The 19020-nt window shown below is 42.9% G+C and overlaps 2 protein-coding genes across 8 annotated transcripts in view; both read right to left on the bottom strand.

Moving 5' to 3' along the window:
* Positions 1-3657: 3657 nt before the first annotated feature.
* LOC139328014 (ly6/PLAUR domain-containing protein 1-like) lies at positions 3658-11972 on the bottom strand. 5 transcript variants are annotated; one of them, XM_070958127.1, is made up of 5 exons: positions 11639-11868; positions 8892-9026; positions 6200-6832; positions 5512-5957; positions 3988-5466 (listed from the first exon to the last, which is right to left on the bottom strand). In XM_070958127.1, the coding sequence occupies exons 1-3, from the start codon at positions 11685-11687 to the stop codon at positions 6585-6587; spliced, it is 432 nt and encodes a 143-aa protein (XP_070814228.1). In that variant the 5' UTR covers positions 11688-11868; the 3' UTR covers positions 3988-5466; positions 5512-5957; positions 6200-6584. The 5 variants fall into 5 exon arrangements, with proteins under 5 accessions (XP_070814225.1, XP_070814223.1, XP_070814226.1 ...); XM_070958124.1 differs by lacking the exon at positions 5512-5957 and having other exon boundaries at positions 3658-5440; positions 6579-6832; positions 11639-11972; XM_070958122.1 differs by lacking the exon at positions 5512-5957 and having other exon boundaries at positions 3658-5440; positions 6559-6832; positions 11639-11961.
* A 1160-nt stretch (positions 11973-13132) lies between these two features.
* The window catches only part of LOC139327746 (nck-associated protein 5-like), a 127613-nt gene continuing 121725 nt past the window's right edge, over positions 13133-19020 (bottom strand). For all 3 annotated transcript variants that reach the window (XM_070957687.1, XM_070957689.1, XM_070957690.1), the window contains one exon: positions 13133-15472. In XM_070957687.1, the coding sequence (XP_070813788.1) occupies positions 15164-15472 (309 nt within the window). In that variant the 3' untranslated portion in view covers positions 13133-15163. The remainder of the gene's footprint in view (positions 15473-19020) is intronic.

The following is a 19020-nucleotide window of genomic DNA, read 5'->3' as shown; positions in this document are numbered from 1 at the left end:
TGAGCAAAAAATAGCAACCAACCTCATCTTCACCCTGCTAACACCACCAGATGATATCAGTGATTTAGGTGCTATCAAGGGCCAGACAAAATGGCCCTCACCCTCCACGACTGCATGGAGGGTCACTGATAAAGAGGATATATATGAGCAGGAAGGAGCTTTAGGGCTTGATTCTGGCTTTAGAGCGCCTACCACATCAGAACCAATCCCAGGGCCTGCGAACATTGGCCCTTTGTCCTCAGGCAGACTCATCACTCACACAGGAGACTTTTCACCGCGCTGATTCCCCTAGAAAAGCCCTTGGCCCTGCAGCTCCTGATAGAAACAGTCCTCGTCTCCACGCCGTGGAGCAAGACCACTTGATGGAAACTCTATATCAAGAGCTGCATTTGAAGCTATTTGTTCCAGCATTGTCAGTGCGGGAGCAAAGACTTGCCAGGAGCTCACTATCAAAGAACTTTCTCCCACCACAAGCGTCATCTGTTGTCTTCTCTTTGTTGTTGAACTGAGCAACATCATCTCAAAATGACTGTGAAATGCAAGAATTGGTCTTGTAAGAACATTGCTCAGAACAGCTGGGTCACAATAAGAATGAACTTTATTTATAAAGCTCTTATCTTCTGAGAGTTTACGAAGTGGAAGTGAGAGATAAAGAAGTAGAAATCTCATTTACGGAAGTGGAATGTGTTGCTTAAAGTTCAAGAACAAGAACAGGAGTATAAAATTGCATTTAATCTTATCTAATCCTCTGCCAGACATATGAATCAGCACCCAGAGTTTGGGTTTTTATTAAACAATTTAAGTTAAATATGTCTGGTTTGGGGCCCATTAAAGTGAAACTGTGGAACTTTTGAGAGATAAATACACAATATTCATTTAACAAATGGTTGGATTGATAAGTCATCTGCCACTGATTGGTTAAGGGAAAAAAACACACACTCTTACTTAACATGAACAGTGGAACAAAGTTTCCATCCAAATGCACTGAATTTGGAGAAGGAAAATGAATGCATTTTCTCATGCATGACGTAAAAAATGACAAACTTCTCAGTTCAGAATTCCCAGGTTTTTATTATTTCATCCAACAGAATGAAAAACGAGCAATCATTGACACAAGCTGACATCAAATTGTGCAGAAAGGGGTTTTATTTACCCATGAGAGCGTGTTGAAGGCATTCAAGGCCAACCTCAGGGCCAGGCTTTGTATTTTAATGCCTCTGTCGTCATTTAATCCACATTCCTGCGTGTTGCTGTTTTGAATACTAGAGGGCACCAGTGCTCTTGTTTTTAAGAAGCAACAGCCGGCACTGAGCTTCTCAGAACGACCATTAGCCGCTGTAATAACACACAAAACATGATGATATAAATGATTGTGGAGCAACCCCACCACGTCTTTTTATCTCCTCCACCAATGCATCCATCCAGGAGAGAATAAATCAGAGTAACAAGGGATGTTTACAACCATTCTTCAAGCTCCTTCTCTTTTACTTTTGCTCGTTCTTGCAGAAGTGTAATGTATTTAACAGTGTAGTCTGATGCTTGTTAACTTTCCCACAGCCGCAGATTAATTTCCCCTTTGCACCACCGGAACTTTGGGGGGTTTTAATTGTGTTTGCTTTTCTTTATTGGGGCTACTTACTGGAATGAAGATTTGTGTTACGGCACTAAAGTGGATTGGAGTGAAAATAAAGTCTTGGTGAAGTAGCTCGTTGACTGCTAAGTCATCAGATTTTGGATAATTGTTGAGGCCGGATACACGTTCGTCTTCATCTCATCCAAGGTAATATGTTTAATGGAATTTGTAATTTGATAGAATTTCATTTTAATTCAGCTATTTAATCAATAGCACAAATGGGCCTATTGATGCTTGGGTTAATGCATTTAATTCATGAATAATAGTTAATGGAAATGAATTAAATTTGATGCATTTAAGTGGACGAGCTCAGATTCATTTGAACTATACAGAATGCACAGGAGCTGAGCTAAGCGTAATTGACTCTCTGGAGGTTTTGGATCTTGCTGTCCCCTGTTAGTCCTCGATATGTACCTGAAACGATTCCCGCCCACACCAGAATAGATCGTTTCCCCCCTCATTTCCAATACTCTTAGCCTACACAGTAAACAAAGTAGATGAGATGAGGTCCCTCATCAACTGAAGTATTTCCACTGCCTGAGTCCTATTATGACTGTGTTTGCGCGCACGTCATTAGAGCAAGGCAGAGGTGGGCCTTATTATTTTTAATAATCTCCTCTTTTTGCTGCTTCTTAATCTCGGGAGATCTGCAGTCTGCACTTCCCTCAGTGCTCGTCCGTCCTCGCTCCTTCCTCCTCCTCCTTGTCTTAATGATGCTTTGTCATAACGGCGCCCTCACACTGCAGCATCGTCTGCTGCTAATAGGCCCAAAGGTGACGCTGCAGATGATGCAGGGGAGGTTAAAAATGACCAAAGCTTTCGAATACCATGCGCTGATGCGACGATTTGTGTCACATAGCTGTTTGAAGCCTCTTCCTCATCTCTCTGCAAAACTGTAGTACATTTTTTTATGTGGACTCAGGATTCATCCAGTGGGAGCTGTTGTATTGTGTCTCTAACAATGCACAGCTGCATTGTTAGGCAAATAATTGAAAACGGTTACTTGGAAACACTATTATGGCACTTGCAAGTCAATCATCGCAGCTACAACTGGACTGTCAAGTTCTGCCTCGCTCTTTAGAGGAATCCCAGTTTCAGTTGACCAGATAAGCAGCTCAGAGTGCTTTACATGCTGTGTGCTTCTCTCAAACAGTTCAGTATCACCCCACTGAGGCATCTGCACCTTTCTCATATCTCATCTTTGCTTAATTACCTGACTTTTCCTGGGATCTGGCGTTGTCGCCACAAGACAAAAGCAGCCATTGTAAGACGGGTGTAAAACAGAGTGGATTATGTCTAATCTGTATTCTCTGCTCACTCTGACAAAACCTTAATCTTCTGATTCATATGAGGCTTTTATCAGCTTCAGTGCAGGCCACCCATGACTGCCCACTGAGAATGTCGACAGGTAGACTCAAACACACACATGCACGGCAAGACCCAAAAGACTCAACAATGTATAAATCAAAGCGCAAGAAATGTCTGGAAAAGCTCTGTAAAAATGAACGCATGGTAATTTGTAAAGCCACAGAGGTTGCACAAAGCACAAAATAATCAATAGAGGAGTAATTGAGTGATGGTAGCTTACTGAAATGCAGCTAATTCAATAAAACACTGGTTCCATGCTGTCTTTAGCTGGGCTGTGTGAAGGTTATAGCCACAGAGAAAGCATTTAGGGCCAAATAACCTCCCAGGGACCACCTGCAGTGGTGGATTTCATCTCCTAGAGAGTCAAATAATGTCATCCCTTGTCTCCAAAAGCCCAAATGTTCATGCATTTTATCTGAGGCGAGGTGAATGTGGAGATGTGGACAGTCAAATAATGCCTCTTGTGATTTAAACACTGCCTCCAACTCATGCAAATGTGGCCTTTTGCTACTTTTATAACAAAGGAAAAGGTGTTCAAAGCTATTTCTTAGATTTCACAGGTTTGGTAGGTTGGACCTAATTTGGTGCTAATTACTGCACAGGGAAATGGAGCAATGTTCACTGGGATACTGCTAATTAATTAAGTCTACTTAATTGCCGGGATTACCAAGAGTCTTTTATTCAAAGCACTGCGAGTCAGCAAAACATGCTGAAAAGAGATACATGTATACATGTATACAAGAAAGAATACACATTTCTATGGAAAACAGAGCCTCCAATAATCAGTGAATAATTCATGAATGTTTAGTTCAGTTTAAGTTTTATTGAGGTGTTAATGTGTCGCTCCAGAGGCAAAAATAATCTCTTTAATTAGGTTAAACTTCAGCGGGTGAAATGTAAGCTGTTCAACGTTAGCCGCAGTGAAACTCATGATGGAGACGCTCTGAAAGGACGCCATGTAGCCACAGGATGAGTCACTTTTTCTTCAACATTTATTTACATCACACAGCAGCAGGATACAGCGTTACTCTTCACAGAAGACCGGTCAAAAAATTGCCATGAACATTTATCAGATGGTCCGTCTCGTTTTTCTGTCTCCAGAACGGTCACACGACGCTCTGGAATGAGTCAACACACAGCCTCGTTTTTAATGTGAAAACAATATGGTCAGAATTTTGTGGAACCTCAGTGCACTTTCTTGCCTTTTTTTTTTTGCTCTGCTCTCGACCTTTAATCCTTCACGTGTGGTATTAAAACACAGTCAGAGAATGTCTGCATTGTGGTTGTCATCTCCAGCACACTCACCACATATAAATACTGTACAGGTCCAGAAAAAGCAATGAAATGTAAAAAGCTGTAAAACAGAACTTAAAATAAACAAATTGGAAGCAAATAGGAACAAGTCAAATTTCATTGGTGAAGACTATAAAATGCAATAATTGGTCGACAGCATTGGCTACATGCAATACTAGTTCTGATTTGAGCATATGTTTAATTTAAAGTGCCAAAATTATCAAAACTTTAAGGGAAATATGGCTGATATCACCTGAAGCTTTTCTCCAGCAAGAGTCCATTTGTGCTTACAGCTTATTCCTATTTTGCACGAAGTCGATTTCACAAAGAAACAGATGGAAAAATCATGTCTAATTGATATATCTAATCAGCTTCTTGTACCACAGCTTTTAAGAGTCAGCTTTTAAGTCTTCTGATTAAGGATGAAGAAGCAACAACACGAACAGGCCTTCAAAAACCATTTCAACATCTTCAATATGCCAAGTAGTAAAATGTCAATTAATATTGTGCAGCAGGGGAAAATATGCATATATATGATAGATAATATGCTGCAAGAGACCCTTGCAGAACCCTTCTTATTTGCCTGAATCCAAGCACTGCCTTCATCATAACATATCAAGAAAATACATGTATTTTGGGTCCATAATGTCAGTTCTGTCGTAATCAATTCAAAATATGTGAATCTGTCTGTTCTGAGCGACAAAGCGACAGCATCAACAAGAAAGAGAACTAATAGCGCTGTTTTAAACCATCGATCAAACAGAGCCCACAAAATAAAAGCTGAAAAATATCACTTTCTACAAGGACTCCAACCAGCAGCTTTTACAGCGAGTAATAACCAGAAAATAACTTCAGAGCAGGTTCTTCACAAAACGCTCCACTTCACAAAAAGCAAAGAAATTGAGAGACGCCTCTGCTGCAGGCTGGATGGTCCTCCTCCCAGCAGCAGGAACAATACATGATTCAGAAAAGCTCGCCGTGCTTCCACCTCTCCAGCTTTCCAGTGTCATTCTCTGTGTTATGTCGATCAGATGAACTTTTTTTTTTTCATGACGCTGAGAAGATAAAGCCAGTGTGGTGTCCAGAGCTGCTCTTTCATTTCAGGATATCACGGCAGCGACCGCAGGTCAAAGCTCCAAGGTAAACCTGTGACGGAAAGGGACAGGAAATGTCTTCATTCAGCCTTCAAGGCAATGTGTTCACATGTTTTGGTGCACAATTCTGGAGTGGTTTTCAGTGCGTTGACTGCACTGATGCCTGAAAGTGTTGGTCTGTTGCAAGCTGCACTACATGGACACCCCGGCGTTACATCCGTATGAGATTGTTGAACATCTCATTCCAAATGGACATTAATACGCTGCTTTAACAGGCTTCTGGGAAATATGCCAGCTGATTTTGGAATCTGGCTGCAGGGATTTGCTCCCATTCAGCCACAAGAACATTTAGTAAGTTCAGGCACAGATGTCGGGTGATTAGGCCTGGCTCGATGACAATTCATCTTTGGAAGCACACTATTGTCTAAAGTATCATTGTATGCTCTAGATTTCCCTTAAAGGAATAGTTGAACATTTTGGGGAAAAAGCTGATTCTTCTCCAATGCATTAAATATGAGGCAAGCGGCTGGTTAGCTTAGCTTATTAGCACAAAGATGAACACAGCTAGCCTGGCTGGACACCTCCAAGCTCACTAAATAAGCTATATAAACAAATTACATCTAATTTGTTGTAATCGCAACTTCCTGGAGTCATCAGTGGTTGCCAGGCAACTGTTCCCAGAAATACCTCAGCACTGGACCACAAATAAAACAATGAATTATTATTTTTTGTGCGGATTAAATGACAATATATGGTGTAAACTGGTAGCCAGGCTAGCTGTTTTCATCTGTTTTCAGTCTTTGTGCTAAGCTAAGCAAACAACCTTACATTTAACAGTAGTATCAATCTTCTCATCAGACAATCCACTACACAGGCATTCAGCATATTTCCCAAAATCAGAAATCCCCTCACCTCTGAACATGCTCATTGCTGCTGGGATGCAGCGAAATCTATTTGTTGGGGTCCACTATCCATCAGCAAAAAGTGCAAACAAGTCTGTTTAGCTGAAGCTTCAAGTCCAACATGATTGGATTTGACTCCTGCTGCCAAATTCTCAAACCTTGCAGGAGGACTAGTTGCTAAAATTCGGCCTTTTGACCTTCTACCTGCGCAGCGTGAGCCCAGATGAACCAAAATCAAGAGCAAAAATGTGAGACAAACAAACTGTACAGTGGAGACGTGAAGGGAACCTCAGTCTACGTCACAGGAGGGAGCATCAGCAGCTGCAGGAGGAAGGTGAGGAAGAGGAGAAGCAGCCAGTTCGTCTGTGGGCTGCACAATGCGGCCGACGGGATGGGACGCTTCCTCCTGGGCCCGTTGCAGAGCGGGGTGTTGCAGCAGGAGATGCAGACTGAGTTCAGCCTGCCGGTACAGAACTGCTGGTAGCCTGAGGAGGCGATGAGGCAAGCCCCGGAGGAGGCGCAGGATTTCCGATAATGTATTCCTGCAACAAACAAACAAACAAACTGTATTCTCTGAATTTCTGTGTCCACACACAGTTACTGGCCTGCCATCTACTGTAGCTTTAAGACGTTGGGCATGCTGCAACATATCACATCAGAATTTCCCCTGCTGTAATTAGATTGCTCAGATAGAAGATGTTAAGTATAAGAGCCTTCTGTAATGCTACTGCTTTTTTTATTGCACTATAGGACGATGCAGCTATTGACATTTTGTCTGCTCTTTATATTAACTGATATTTGTCAGTGTGATATATGTTACTACAATTTGTATGCAGAAGAAAAGCTCATATTCTGTAGTGCTGGAACTTTTTATTGCACTCCAGGGCCACTGACTCCCTTATCAAGTGATGTTTCTCCATCTGGCAGGCTGTACACTGCTGTTATTTGTAAAGCGTTTCCATGGTACAGCGTGTGTTTTATCATTTATGTGGCATTCTTATTGTGTTATTTTTCTTGTGTTGTCTGTTGTCTGCAAATGAAATTTCCCCTCACTGGACAAGAAAAAAGTTTCGATGAAATCAAATTCGGATAAATTCAATCGCTGTGGGCAGAATGTTCCAGTGGAGTGGAGGAGAAATATGTAAAGCTGAGCATTCTTCATCCATGGTAGTCTTTGTGTTTCTGCAGAATGCATTGGCGCTCTGTGAATGCATCTGCAGGCAAAGCATAAAATGAACATCTGTGGCCCTGCAGGTTTAGTCAAGGACATCCCAGAATGCTACTGTTGCAGGCACTGAACCTGCAAACATCCAGTTAATTGTGACCAAAACTTATACACTTACAGTTACCTGTAGCCTTGCTAGCTGGCTAATTAAGCTAATGGTAGTTCCATGAGCTGGAACCTCTCAACTCTTTCGTAAACGGTCTAGTTGGCGCCCTCCAGGCTGAACCATTTTATTTCTGTAACGCAGTGCAAAGCTAATCTAATGCTGTGTCAGAGGCAGCTGGGGGAAAGTCTCCTTTTTGACGAATGAGCCAAATAAAGTCATCCAGCGAGATAGGCTAGCTTGCTGGGGTCTTCAGAGCGACATGCAGCACCAACATTCCTCATGTAAAAGTGAGCCTGAACACAAAAACAATGGAGGGCCTTGCATTGGTTTGTGTAGGTTTATAATGCGTTGGTTTTACACAGCATGGGAAAATGATGCATTACACGGCGATGCACCACCGGCGTGCTTTCTGCAACACAGCGGGTCTATCCACACATCAATCAATGCTTCTCCCTCCGCCTTTGAAGGCGAGGAAAGGAGCAAAATAACAGATAACAATGTCTATTATGCTGAAAATCACAGGAGATTGTTTTGACCTGCTCAGCCTCCTTGGCTGGGTCACTAAGTCACACACATGAGGATTAAAAGGTGTGTGGAGGGAGGAAAAAGGGAGGATTTTCTGTCCTGTTTGTCATTTTAACAGCAAGAGAGACAATGCAAACAGCTAAACACCACAGCTGATTTAATTTGTTGTTTATGCTGCGTTTGCATGACTAGAATACACAAATATTTTTCATATTACAGCAAAAATCTTTTTAAAGTGGTATTTTTTTGACCTTCTGTTTTCAAGGCAATCTTGTTGACAGCAGCATCTCAGCTCATGGTAATTTTCTGTCCTGTTACACGTCAAGATAATAATCTTTCTTCCCTGATCTGAATGGCAAAGACATAAAACTTTCTGCTCAGAGGTTTTGCACCTCCTGAGCGTCGTGTTCAGCTCCGTCTCTGGTTTCCAGACGGTCACCTTTCTTCTGCAGATAAATAGGAGCTTGGATACTTTTGGCTGACCCTGCCTGGGCTTTTACACCCTCAACTATAAATCTTCACTGACTCTGCTTTCCATCCTATCAAGGAATATGAAAACCAAGAGGGCCTATACCTCCACCAAGGACGCATAAGAGAAAATAACTCAATCTAGATCCATGTCAGCACCAAAATACCTTTGACATGTGTCTCACAGTGTCCTTCAATGTTTGAGATCATACGAAGCGTATGGGCAGTGAGACCTACCATGGCCCTGCATCCAGATTTACCGTAAAGTGCCCCTTACCATCAGGTTTGACCAGCACCTCCTTCTGGCACATGTCCTGTACATTGACAGTGCAGTTGACGATGTACTCCGGTGTGGAGCAGTCATTGTGCTTCATCTCCTCGCACTGGTAGCACTGGATCTGAAGGGCATCTCCTGCACCACGCAGGAAATAGAGTGCAAGACATTCAGTCATTCGTGGTGTTGCAGACATTCAATAGGTGAATACAACATAAGGAAAAAAATTGGTCTGTTGAGATGAGATTGATGCCGCTCTCATGCCTGTGCGGTAAATAAGGAGCTACAGCAAGGCACAGTTAGCTTAGCTTAGCATACAGACTGTAAACAGAGGGAAACAGATAGCATGGCTATCAGCTGCTGCTGTTTGCACAAAAGGCAAAAAGTAAAAACAACAACGGGTTAGCAAAGAAGCTTAGCATAGCTGCTCACTAAAGATACTAGAGGCGACACACATGAGAGTATTGATCTGACTCTCAGCAAAAAAGCAAATAAGTGAAGATCTGAAAATTTTCAAACTGTGAAGTTGTTGTGTTTAAAGATGAAATGCTATCAAATCTGTACATTCTTTATGTCGTCAAGGCTTTTCTTTGCTTTGTGCCTGTGATGGTGTTGCAGCTGCAGACAAGATGAATGGCCCCTCATGAGAGTGCACTGTCATGTTCTCTATCTTCTGCACCGTGTTGTGACATTACGCCCGCTGGCAGGAGGGCAGTGCCGAGGTTTTGTGCCTTTATAAAGCAACAAAAGAAAGTCTTTCGCCAGGTCTCATCTGAGGTGCCTTTCAGCTGTTTTTATTGGTCGTCTCATGAGTGTCAGCAGAGAGGTTATAGATTCACACATTTCGGTGAAAATAAGCTGTAAAGAACCAGAAACAAATCAACAAAGCACACAGGGGTCCCTTTAAAACCCCTTTCAGCACATGGATTTTTATAGGTGCTACAGCTCCATTTACAACACAAACAGGCAGTAAGAGGGACTTGATGCACTCTGCCGATGCAGAGATTGCCTGCGTGAATTCCCACCGCCTCAGAAAATAAAAATGTGAGTGCCACATCTTCTCATAAAGATAATACGCAGTGCTTCTCGCAGCTTTTGTAAATTTTATTGGATAACTTTACAGCTTCCTGGATGAGTTTTTCTTATTGCCTAAAACCTCGTCATTAATCTGTCTGTAATTCACTGGTCCTGCAGGAAATGCAAAAACATCTGCAGGAATCAAGCTATGAGACATAGAATGGAGGAATTCAACTCAAAATGATGCTTTCAATGTTGGTTAAATTGACATCCCGGTGCTGTTAAAATGGGAAATCAAATGGTCTGTAGTCTTTTTGCAGACAATACGCTCGCTGTGCAGTTCCCCTGTGCAATGCACATGACGTCTTCTCACTGGAAACTCATTGCATCGTGTGTGTGATGGTGGAGTCTATCCACTTTTTGAGAGCTGACAATAAAAAGGAGTTCTCTGTTACCACACATCAGTGTTATAAAGCTGCAAGGTTCAATTACTATTTCTGAATGACATCATCATCATGGCAACATCACACAGAGGCACTCAATCACAAACTTCCAAGAAACACATTTGCACCTTCTTTCCTAAATATCCCGCACAGGCTATCCGTCCACTCTGACGTATATTAGTGGTGTAATTATTGAAATGGCACAAAACATTAATCTCAACTCTGACAGCGCCATCAAACGCATCTGATAAAGGTCCACATATAAAATCACAACTCCAGCCTAATTACTTCAAACCAAGCCCATGCCTGAAACCTCCATCCATCACCTGGAAGACTGTGATAACAGGCAACTTTCTTATTTTGGGGGAGAATATCTGTCACACTGGAGGGCAGAATCCAGTGAGCACAACTTATCAGTTTTAGGAATTTGCTCTCAATCTATTTGATTTTCTCCACAAAAGGAAAAACAAAGGAATCTTTGTAGCTTCGAGTGTAGAACAAATGCACAACCAATAATCACAATCACATTTCCCATAATCACTGTAGGCACTATAAAACAACAACAAAAAATCGACAGGTGCAAGAACAGCTGTGGCATCATTTCCTCACATGAGCGTCCAAAAAGAGCAAAACGGCACAAATAAGCAGCATCTTCGCCTTCTTTGCCAACACTTGGACTGGCAAGAGGAAAATCCCTCATTCAAAGCAAACGCACCTACCAGACAAATCGAAATATGAGTCCTAGAAAATAAGGTTTAAGGGTGATAAAGGCTTGAATTCTCTCTGTGCCAAAACAGCGCAGCGGAGTCCGGCACCGCGCTGCTCCATCAGCGCGTAAAACCAGCACCAAACATGCAACATTTTGGGAATGACAGTTCATGGTTTTTCCATGGTGCGTTTTTCCAAAAGTACGAGCCAGTAAATATTTATATTCTGCTCCCATCTGGAAGTCCGACCTCGGGTACAGACATACGCAGATAACTAGTTATCAAAAGGTTTCAGTTCTGCGTCGTAAATAAAGTCGTGGTCATTTTGGAACAGTTTATCCAGACATTAAATGGTCTGACATCTCTCATGGATGCAGCGAGGTTAAATAATCTTTTTTTTTTTTTTTTTTTTTGGAATCTGGCATTCCCCCTCCGTTGCGCATGAATGTAGATAGAAATGATAAGCGCCTTTTGTACAACATACGCACGTGTTTTGTAGCATGCAAGCTGAGCACGCGCGCTCCAAACTGTGCCCTCACGCGCTGACTGAAACGCGGCCGCAGCCTCTCCAACTTGCACCTACCTGCGTCGAGAAGGACTCCACATAAAGTCGCAAAAACGAGAAGACGCATTCTTTCCCAAATGACGCTCGGAGGGGAAACATCCGACCAAATGAACTCTTTCAGACGGGGGCATGGAGGACGAAGCGCCGCGGAGGAAGCCCAGACACGGACGCGCTCATCCTCTTGGCTCGCTGAGGTGAGAGCGAAAGCTCCGCAAAGTGCGACTCTCTTCTTCCTGCGCAACTGGAGACAAACCCAGAGCGCAGAAATCATAAAGCGCACCACGTGACGGGGGCTCACTGTTGGCGTTTTCATAATCTCAGTCAGTTTGCCTCCATGCACCGATGACAGAAGAATAATGGGCAGGCTATTCAGCATGAGGCGTTTACAGATATGTGCCATTTTCCACCGTTATGATTGGCTACATTTTAATTATAATTCTCTGTTCATGTTGCTGTTGCGAGAGCTACGAAAAGTTCAGTATATTCATAGAAACACGCGGCCAACTTATGTTCTTATACAATAGGACTAGGTGCGTGTGCGCGCAATGGATTAACCTTTAAAATGACTCTAATTCTAAATACTGTGGTTTTAGGCACTTGTCCACTTCGATTCACTTTCATGCTTTGAGTAATCATATAATGATAGTAGATTCTGAAATACTGGGCTTTTTGTGACCTTTTTCCATCATCATTCATCGTATTTTTGGACTTGCTGCCTATAATGACTTTGGCTTTTTCTTATTTCTTCCTCTCTGTTGCTGTGATAATATATTTCTTTGAGCACATTTCATCTCCCCCTTATTTTTCTATGATAACGCACTGGCAGGGGTTTTCTGACATGAATGACTTTAATGACTGGCTTCATTGAATGTTTAGCCTAAACCGTATTGTAGTGTTCTTATTGTTGACTTTTAGGAAATTTCATTCCCCCTTATGTCACAATACCTTAACCTGCACTTACAACATAATCTAATTCCGCTGCTGTTTGGATGCTATCAACAGAATACATTGAGCGTATTACTGCAGGCTATGTGGAGGCATACAGAGAGAGAAATCATCCGAGCGTGCATAAACTAATTGCGTTTATTTATACGCACATAATTACCCATCAAGGGATTGATGGTTATAAATCCCTCCGCAGCGGAGCGCAGGCTGGGAGCGAACTGTCGCCGGCTCTGAGCTTCCAACTCCGGCTGACAGATTGTGAGTGGGAAGCGGTGATTACACGCGATGCCCTCGAGGTGAAACATTTCGGCTTTTTCTCCCAAACATTTATTACAACACTGAAAGAAGGAGAAAAAAATGAATCACCTGGTGACGCAAGCCTGCGCGCACATGCACATGCATGCGTGAGGATGTGCCCAAAATGAACATAAGCACTCACTCACACACACACACACACACACACACACACACACACACACACACACACACACACACACACACACACACACACACACACACACACACACACACACACACACACACACACACCTTGCAGCTCGATTTGAAATAGGAAATAGTTTCTCATATTTATTTAGGAAATAGTTACATAAAATATAGCATTAAAGTCTGGTGTAACAGACAAAATTGCACACAGTAATAATAATAATAATAATAATAATAACAATAACATTAATAATAATAATTACCAAAGTAACACTGCTGGTAACCATTTCTCTTTACAAAGGAACCAGGAACATTTAAGGAGAGAGGTGAAGCATGACAATCACACTACAGTCTGACAGTACAAAATGTGGGTATAAATACTGGACATCTAGAAAAATACACAAGTCCTCTTCAGACTCTCTTCATACAATATTAACAGTTTCATAGAAAAATTGAAACACACAGTCGGCTCTGTTGATTAGCACCAGCTGGTCAAATTCCAGAGAGAGATTTGGCATAACTTCACCTAAAATTCAAATATGTCTTTAAAATAAAGTGATAAAATATTTTAGTATTAGCTCTTATCGATCAAAATAAAGATTTTTAAACAAGAACCCCGAAAGAATTCCATAAGAAAAGATACATGCCATGTTCAAACAGTAGACTTAAAACCTTGGTTGAATGCTTGGCAGACAATTTACATCTTTTTTTTTGTTGTTGTTGTTTTGCCATTTGCATATATCAATCAGCAATGCCCATTCTGATATTAACTTATAGCAGTTTCTATATACAACATAATATACAACTATGAGAGGAAAGCTGAGGTTTGGAGAGTTCAGGTATGTTATGCTATATGAGAGTTTGGATTCTGGAGTTTTGCATCAGGAACTCAAAAAAAAGATTTTTTTTTTTTTTTTTTTTTTGTATTTATCAAACATTTCCTGATGCCTGCATTGCAATTCTTACAATCTACATGAGTCCAGTATGTTCCCTGAGCTACCAACAATGACACTGGGTGCATTCAAGCCAAAAAGTTGGTTGTTTGCTGTAATTGTGTACCAGCCAGACACTGAAAAATCACCGTCATCAGTTAATGTACCACGTGGAAACAGAAAATCCTTTGTTGACACCGTGAGAGAATCAGCTGTTTTGTGAGCTGAACGGTGATTATTTTCATGTCACCTGAAGAATGATTCTCCGTTCTGTTTGCCGTTATCGGCTGCATAACTGCTCAAAATGACACATGGAGACAAGAATGGCGACAGGTTTAACCGACAAAACTGAGTGAAAATGAACAGAAGTGAGCCTGTTTGTGATGTAGTTTTAAAAATATTGCTTCAGAAAAGAAGTAGACAAAGCTGAACCAGGTCTATTATTAGTGTTGTGATTCCACATGGGCAATTTTTGGGCAACTTCAATGGGCAACGTCCTTAGCAGCAAACATAAAACGACACCTTAGGTTTAAAATCTAGTTACCTTGCAAGCAGGAATGCAATCAAAGCATTTTGTTGCAGCTTCACACCAATGTTACCCATTAGAGTCGCTCCCGAGACACCCTGCTTATCACTGCTTGAAACATCGTTCACTTTACACTCCTTACAAACTCTGTACAGTATTTCTTACAGTGCAATGATAAGAAGTTCCCCAGCACAGGGGGAAAAGATAACTAAGAATTGCAATGAGACAACGTTGTGTATTGCTGTCCAGTCCACCACATCCAGAGTCAGACGAGTAAAAGTCCTGGTTTGGTGTTCGGGTTCAGGTTTCATCCTTGTGTCTCCGGCTCCACTAAGTGCTTCGTGTTGGATGTAGCGAAGGCAGGGCTCCACCTGTCGTGGCAGGGCTGTAGTCAAGACCACGCTAGTCCAGTCTGAGTCATTTCCAAGAGTAGGTGGAAGTCGGGGCTTGAATCGAGACCAGGGGCTGGGATCAAAGCCAGAACAAACCAAGTCTAAAAATAAAAATTTATGGAGGCTCTTGAGGTTCAACAGAGGTGAAAATCTACCTGCAAATCCACTCTGTGGGTCTACTGCACCCTTCAACAGCCAAACAAAAGGAGAGAATTCAAAAAGGTGGCCAAGAACTTGACACGTCCAAGATGTCAGAGGCAGACTGGACTCTAGCACTACAGCCCTGCCGTCGTACTCGTAGGCCCTACACGTCGTTGGAGCCCTGACTGGTGCAGGAGGAGAAGCTGTCGTACAGCGAGTCACTGAGGGAGCCCACGGGATCTGCCCCGGGCTTGCTGGAGAAGCTGGAGGAGGAGGGCTCGTCAGCCTTGCAACAGTCCTCCCTGCTCTTCCCCACATCTGTGTGGCAGTCACCTCTGCGGCCGCCTGAGCCCGTGTCCGGGTACAGACTGCCGGAGCTGCTGTGGTTCAGCTTGTTCAGGGACTCCAGGGAGAAGTCGAGCGAGGCCGGCTGGTTCGTGCCGACTGGCGTCTTCTCCGTGGGAATCTCCTTCTGTGGAGATCAACAGAGAGCACAAAGCGTGTGAATTTATGGGGAAGAAGGACGATTTGCTGCAGCTCGACTCTGGTAAATGTATGCTGCACCGTAAATCACTGCATTGTTCCAGACTAAAATTCAAATCCGTGCAACTCCACACTCGCTTCTGCTGCTCTGACAGACACACAATGCCAAGCAGAGAAGTAACGTTGCACCATGTAACTCATCTCATTTGCACCGTTGTGCTACAAAGCAATAAGACTGAGGCCGCTTGAGAGTATGACAGTTATCTATATTGAGATTTTTATCATGCTCAAGGACCAAATGTATGTCTTGGGTGTTGGCAGGGAGGCATCTCTGGGCATCTGGGCTCACCCACTCTCCCTGTTATATTAACTGTGTTGTATCATGTATTATTTTTTTTGAACAGCCTGTGGCCGTCCGCTTTATAAATTAGCATACGTGGGAATATGTTACTCAGGGGAAATGCCGCGTCTAAAGCGGCTATCTGTTAACACTGCCTCAATTAGCGGGAGCCGTTTCATCCTGAATGCACTAATGATTAGGGTGACCCGGAGTCGTGACAGTTCAGGAGATATTAGAACGGGAAAATGTTATTATTACAGGTCTTATCTCTAGACCGGATCGCGCCTTCACATCGGAGCCTGTTGGCTTTTCAAGGGCACATAGCTTTTGGCAACTCAGCAGTGATTAGACTCAACAGCAAAAGTGCAAAAATCCTGCATAACCAGCTGCTTCTTTGGTGCTTTATGCTTAGAGTCATTGTCACGTGACTCTACGGCACATCATTGCTAATGACCCACGAGTCGAACCACGTCTGCAGAGGCAAACAAAACAGCACAGAAAGCTAAAAATACTCGGTTTTTGTTTATGACTATTTGAGTCTTCTGAGTGACCTCTGCTGTTTGTCTCAAAAGGCACTTTAGGGAGCTAGTTACTGTCACAATCAGCATGAAAACCTCTCTTTAAAGGCTGTAAACAAATTTCTCTGGGTAGCTGCATTTTCCTCCAGCAACTCCAGCCTGGAGAGGAGCAGTTATCTACATAGGTATTTTTGCAGGGGTAAGTACACAGAGGAATAGCTGGAGGGTCAGGGCAACCTCCAGGGAGGCTCTAGACCTGGATCATTTAGCATTTTGCTGCGAGGTGTATCTCCCCTCAGACCTAAACACACAACTACTCTGCACAAGAAGCATGAACACATAAACCGCATCAGTAATATAGTCTAGAGTGCCGTGCTGAAAATGTCCTGTAGGTGTTTTCTTGATCAAGTTGCCACATTTTGTGAGTCGCTTAACTCACGCTGACAAGCTAACGTGCCAGAAGACAGAACAGTTTTGAGTCTCTGCACATTTGGGTCCAAACAACCCATCAGGACAAACACTCGGAAAGCAATCCTGAGTATGTTGCAGTACAATAATCGACAGACCAGACTCCAAAAACCTGTTGCTGCATCAAATTCAGACTAAGCTTGCATTTGTCATCACATTCATCTCTCTTAAACTAATTTCGAATAACTTGTATTGATGCACTTGACATCTTAAGGCGAGTCTCAGCTGCATCAGCAACACTTCTGTGTCATGGTCTGGGGTTTTGTTCAGCCTTTTTTGTATTTATATTGACCCTTGTTTTCCCTTTGCTTCAGCTGGCTCGGTGCGGAGAGGCGGGGCCGTTCGGCTCGGGGGCGAGGCACACGAGACACACCTGCTGCTCATCGGCAATTAGCCGGCTTCTTATGCTCCGTCCACAATCATCCCTGTGCCAGACTATTCCTCAGTCCAGCGTGTTCACCCGTGTCTCTCGTCCTCAAGCCTTCTTCTCTAGTCCATAGTTTTGTAAATTGTGTATTGGAAGATTTTGTGCTGTCCGCCAGTTTTGTTTAGGGCGTGATTTCTGTTTCAAGCGTTCGTAAGTCTTGTCTCTCCCTTTTGGAGTTTTTCTGTTTGTTTGTTGACTTTGAGTTTTTTCCCCTCGTGGTGCTTTTTAGTTGTACTTTGTTTTCTAATAAAGTCCTGGTTTGAGTCTCTGCAATTTGGGTTCTGGCCTTGATTACACCGCGTAACATTCTGGGCTTTATGGGAAGGGCAAGACCCCCACTGCTATGCTTGTAGTCACACCACTGAATTGGGTGAAATTCCAAATATCTCCAACTTGGAATTACTTTGGAACTCAAAGACTGACTTTCCTGACTCAGTTGCTCATAATTAAGGTCTAAACAATATGACACGCCGCATTAGTGTCTTCCTTCCTTGACAGCGTCAGTGGGCACTGCAGATAAGCTGCAGCCACCTCTCCACAGGAATGAAATAAAATTTATAAAAGGAAAAAAAGATTCACCCTTGGATCTGCAATATTCTCTGTCTGGCTTGGTTATTCCAGAAATTGTGACGTAATCTCATATTCCCTACTTTCCCGCATTACCTCTAATGCTTTCTGACAAGTTGTATTAAAGCAGCATGAGGTTTTTGCATTCAGCTGTATGTCACGCTGCATGTGTAGGTGGAGAGAGTAAAAACAATAGTGATTGTTGTTCTCGGTGCTGTTCCTCGCGGGCCTGAAGCCTTGTTGGTTTCCTCTCCTACCAGCTGGTTAATTGCATTCACCTGCCAACCCAGGTGTAAACTACTCTGTGATTTAGGCAGCTGGAATGAAACCAGCAGGACTCAGACTCCAGAGAGTATGAGAACTATCAGTGCCGTACTGCAAGAGCAAGACAAGGCGGAGAAGGAGAAGGAAATCAAGCCTCCTTTGTCAAAATGCAGCATCTCTAATGAGCAAATTCTGGTTTGTTGAGGCTTCTGTCAGAGGAAAAGAAATGTATGAATCCTTGTGTGAGGACGATCCAAAGTGTTATCAAAAGAGCCGAGATTTATGGAAATTTGTGTGCAAGCATCAAAGAAAAAAAGCTAGTTTTCATCGTTTGCATTCTCCAAAAAGTGCAGAGGTTGAACTCAAAAGCAGTGCCCTGCGGAATCAACCTTCCACCCTAAAATCCCACCGAACGCCATTAATGTGCACTGATGTGACCTCAGCGGGCGCAATCCAGATAAATTTGTAAAGAAGACAGAAACAAAAGAAAAGTCAGAGGGAAAATGTGCCCAAAGGTGGCAACCGACTCAAATACGATATCAAATGTTGAGTAGGTTTCTGAAGGTGTGGAGGCTGAACCCAAATTAAGGTGATGAATGCAGATTAGACTTGTTTAATTTGACTTCACCCACGCACCGCTGTTCATCACATCGTAATATTTATGTCACGTTACTGTCAGCCATGAAAATTCACCTTTTATGGTCTCGGGGATTCGAAAAGAGCGCGTGATGGGGATCAGAGATTAGCAGAGCTCTGTGGCAGTGAAGAACAGTCTTCAGGTCCTGACTCTCTCAGCCCCCCCCCCATATCTCATTTTGGTGGAAACAAGAAGAAAGAAAGGGAATAGCTGTCTTATCGCTGATTGGATTTGATTTTGGAGGAACACAATTACCAGTAGATCGAACTTTCCCGGCGCAGGTCTCTGTACCACCTGCAGGTGCGGCCAAAATGAT

The sequence above is a fragment of the Chaetodon trifascialis genome, chromosome 24 (assembly GCF_039877785.1).
Source record: "Chaetodon trifascialis isolate fChaTrf1 chromosome 24, fChaTrf1.hap1, whole genome shotgun sequence".
Lineage (NCBI taxonomy): Eukaryota > Metazoa > Chordata > Actinopteri > Chaetodontiformes > Chaetodontidae > Chaetodon > Chaetodon trifascialis.
This window is presented reverse-complemented; position numbering and strand designations above follow the sequence as displayed.

What these genes read in the sequence shown, in the direction of transcription:
- LOC139328014 (XM_070958124.1), bottom strand. Translation starts at nt 11,933, where the DNA reads ATGAAAACGCCAACAGTGAGCCCCCGTCACGTGGTGCGCTTTATGATT. An exon ending in TGGAGTCCTTCTCGACGCAG is followed by an intron (nt 9,027 to 11,638) that starts GTAGGTGCAAGT and finishes TGCGTGGTGCAG; the next exon opens with GAGATGCCCTTCAGATCCAG. An exon ending in GGTGCTGGTCAAACCTGATG is followed by an intron (nt 6,833 to 8,891) that starts GTAAGGGGCACT and finishes TGTTTGTTGCAG; the next exon opens with GAATACATTATCGGAAATCC.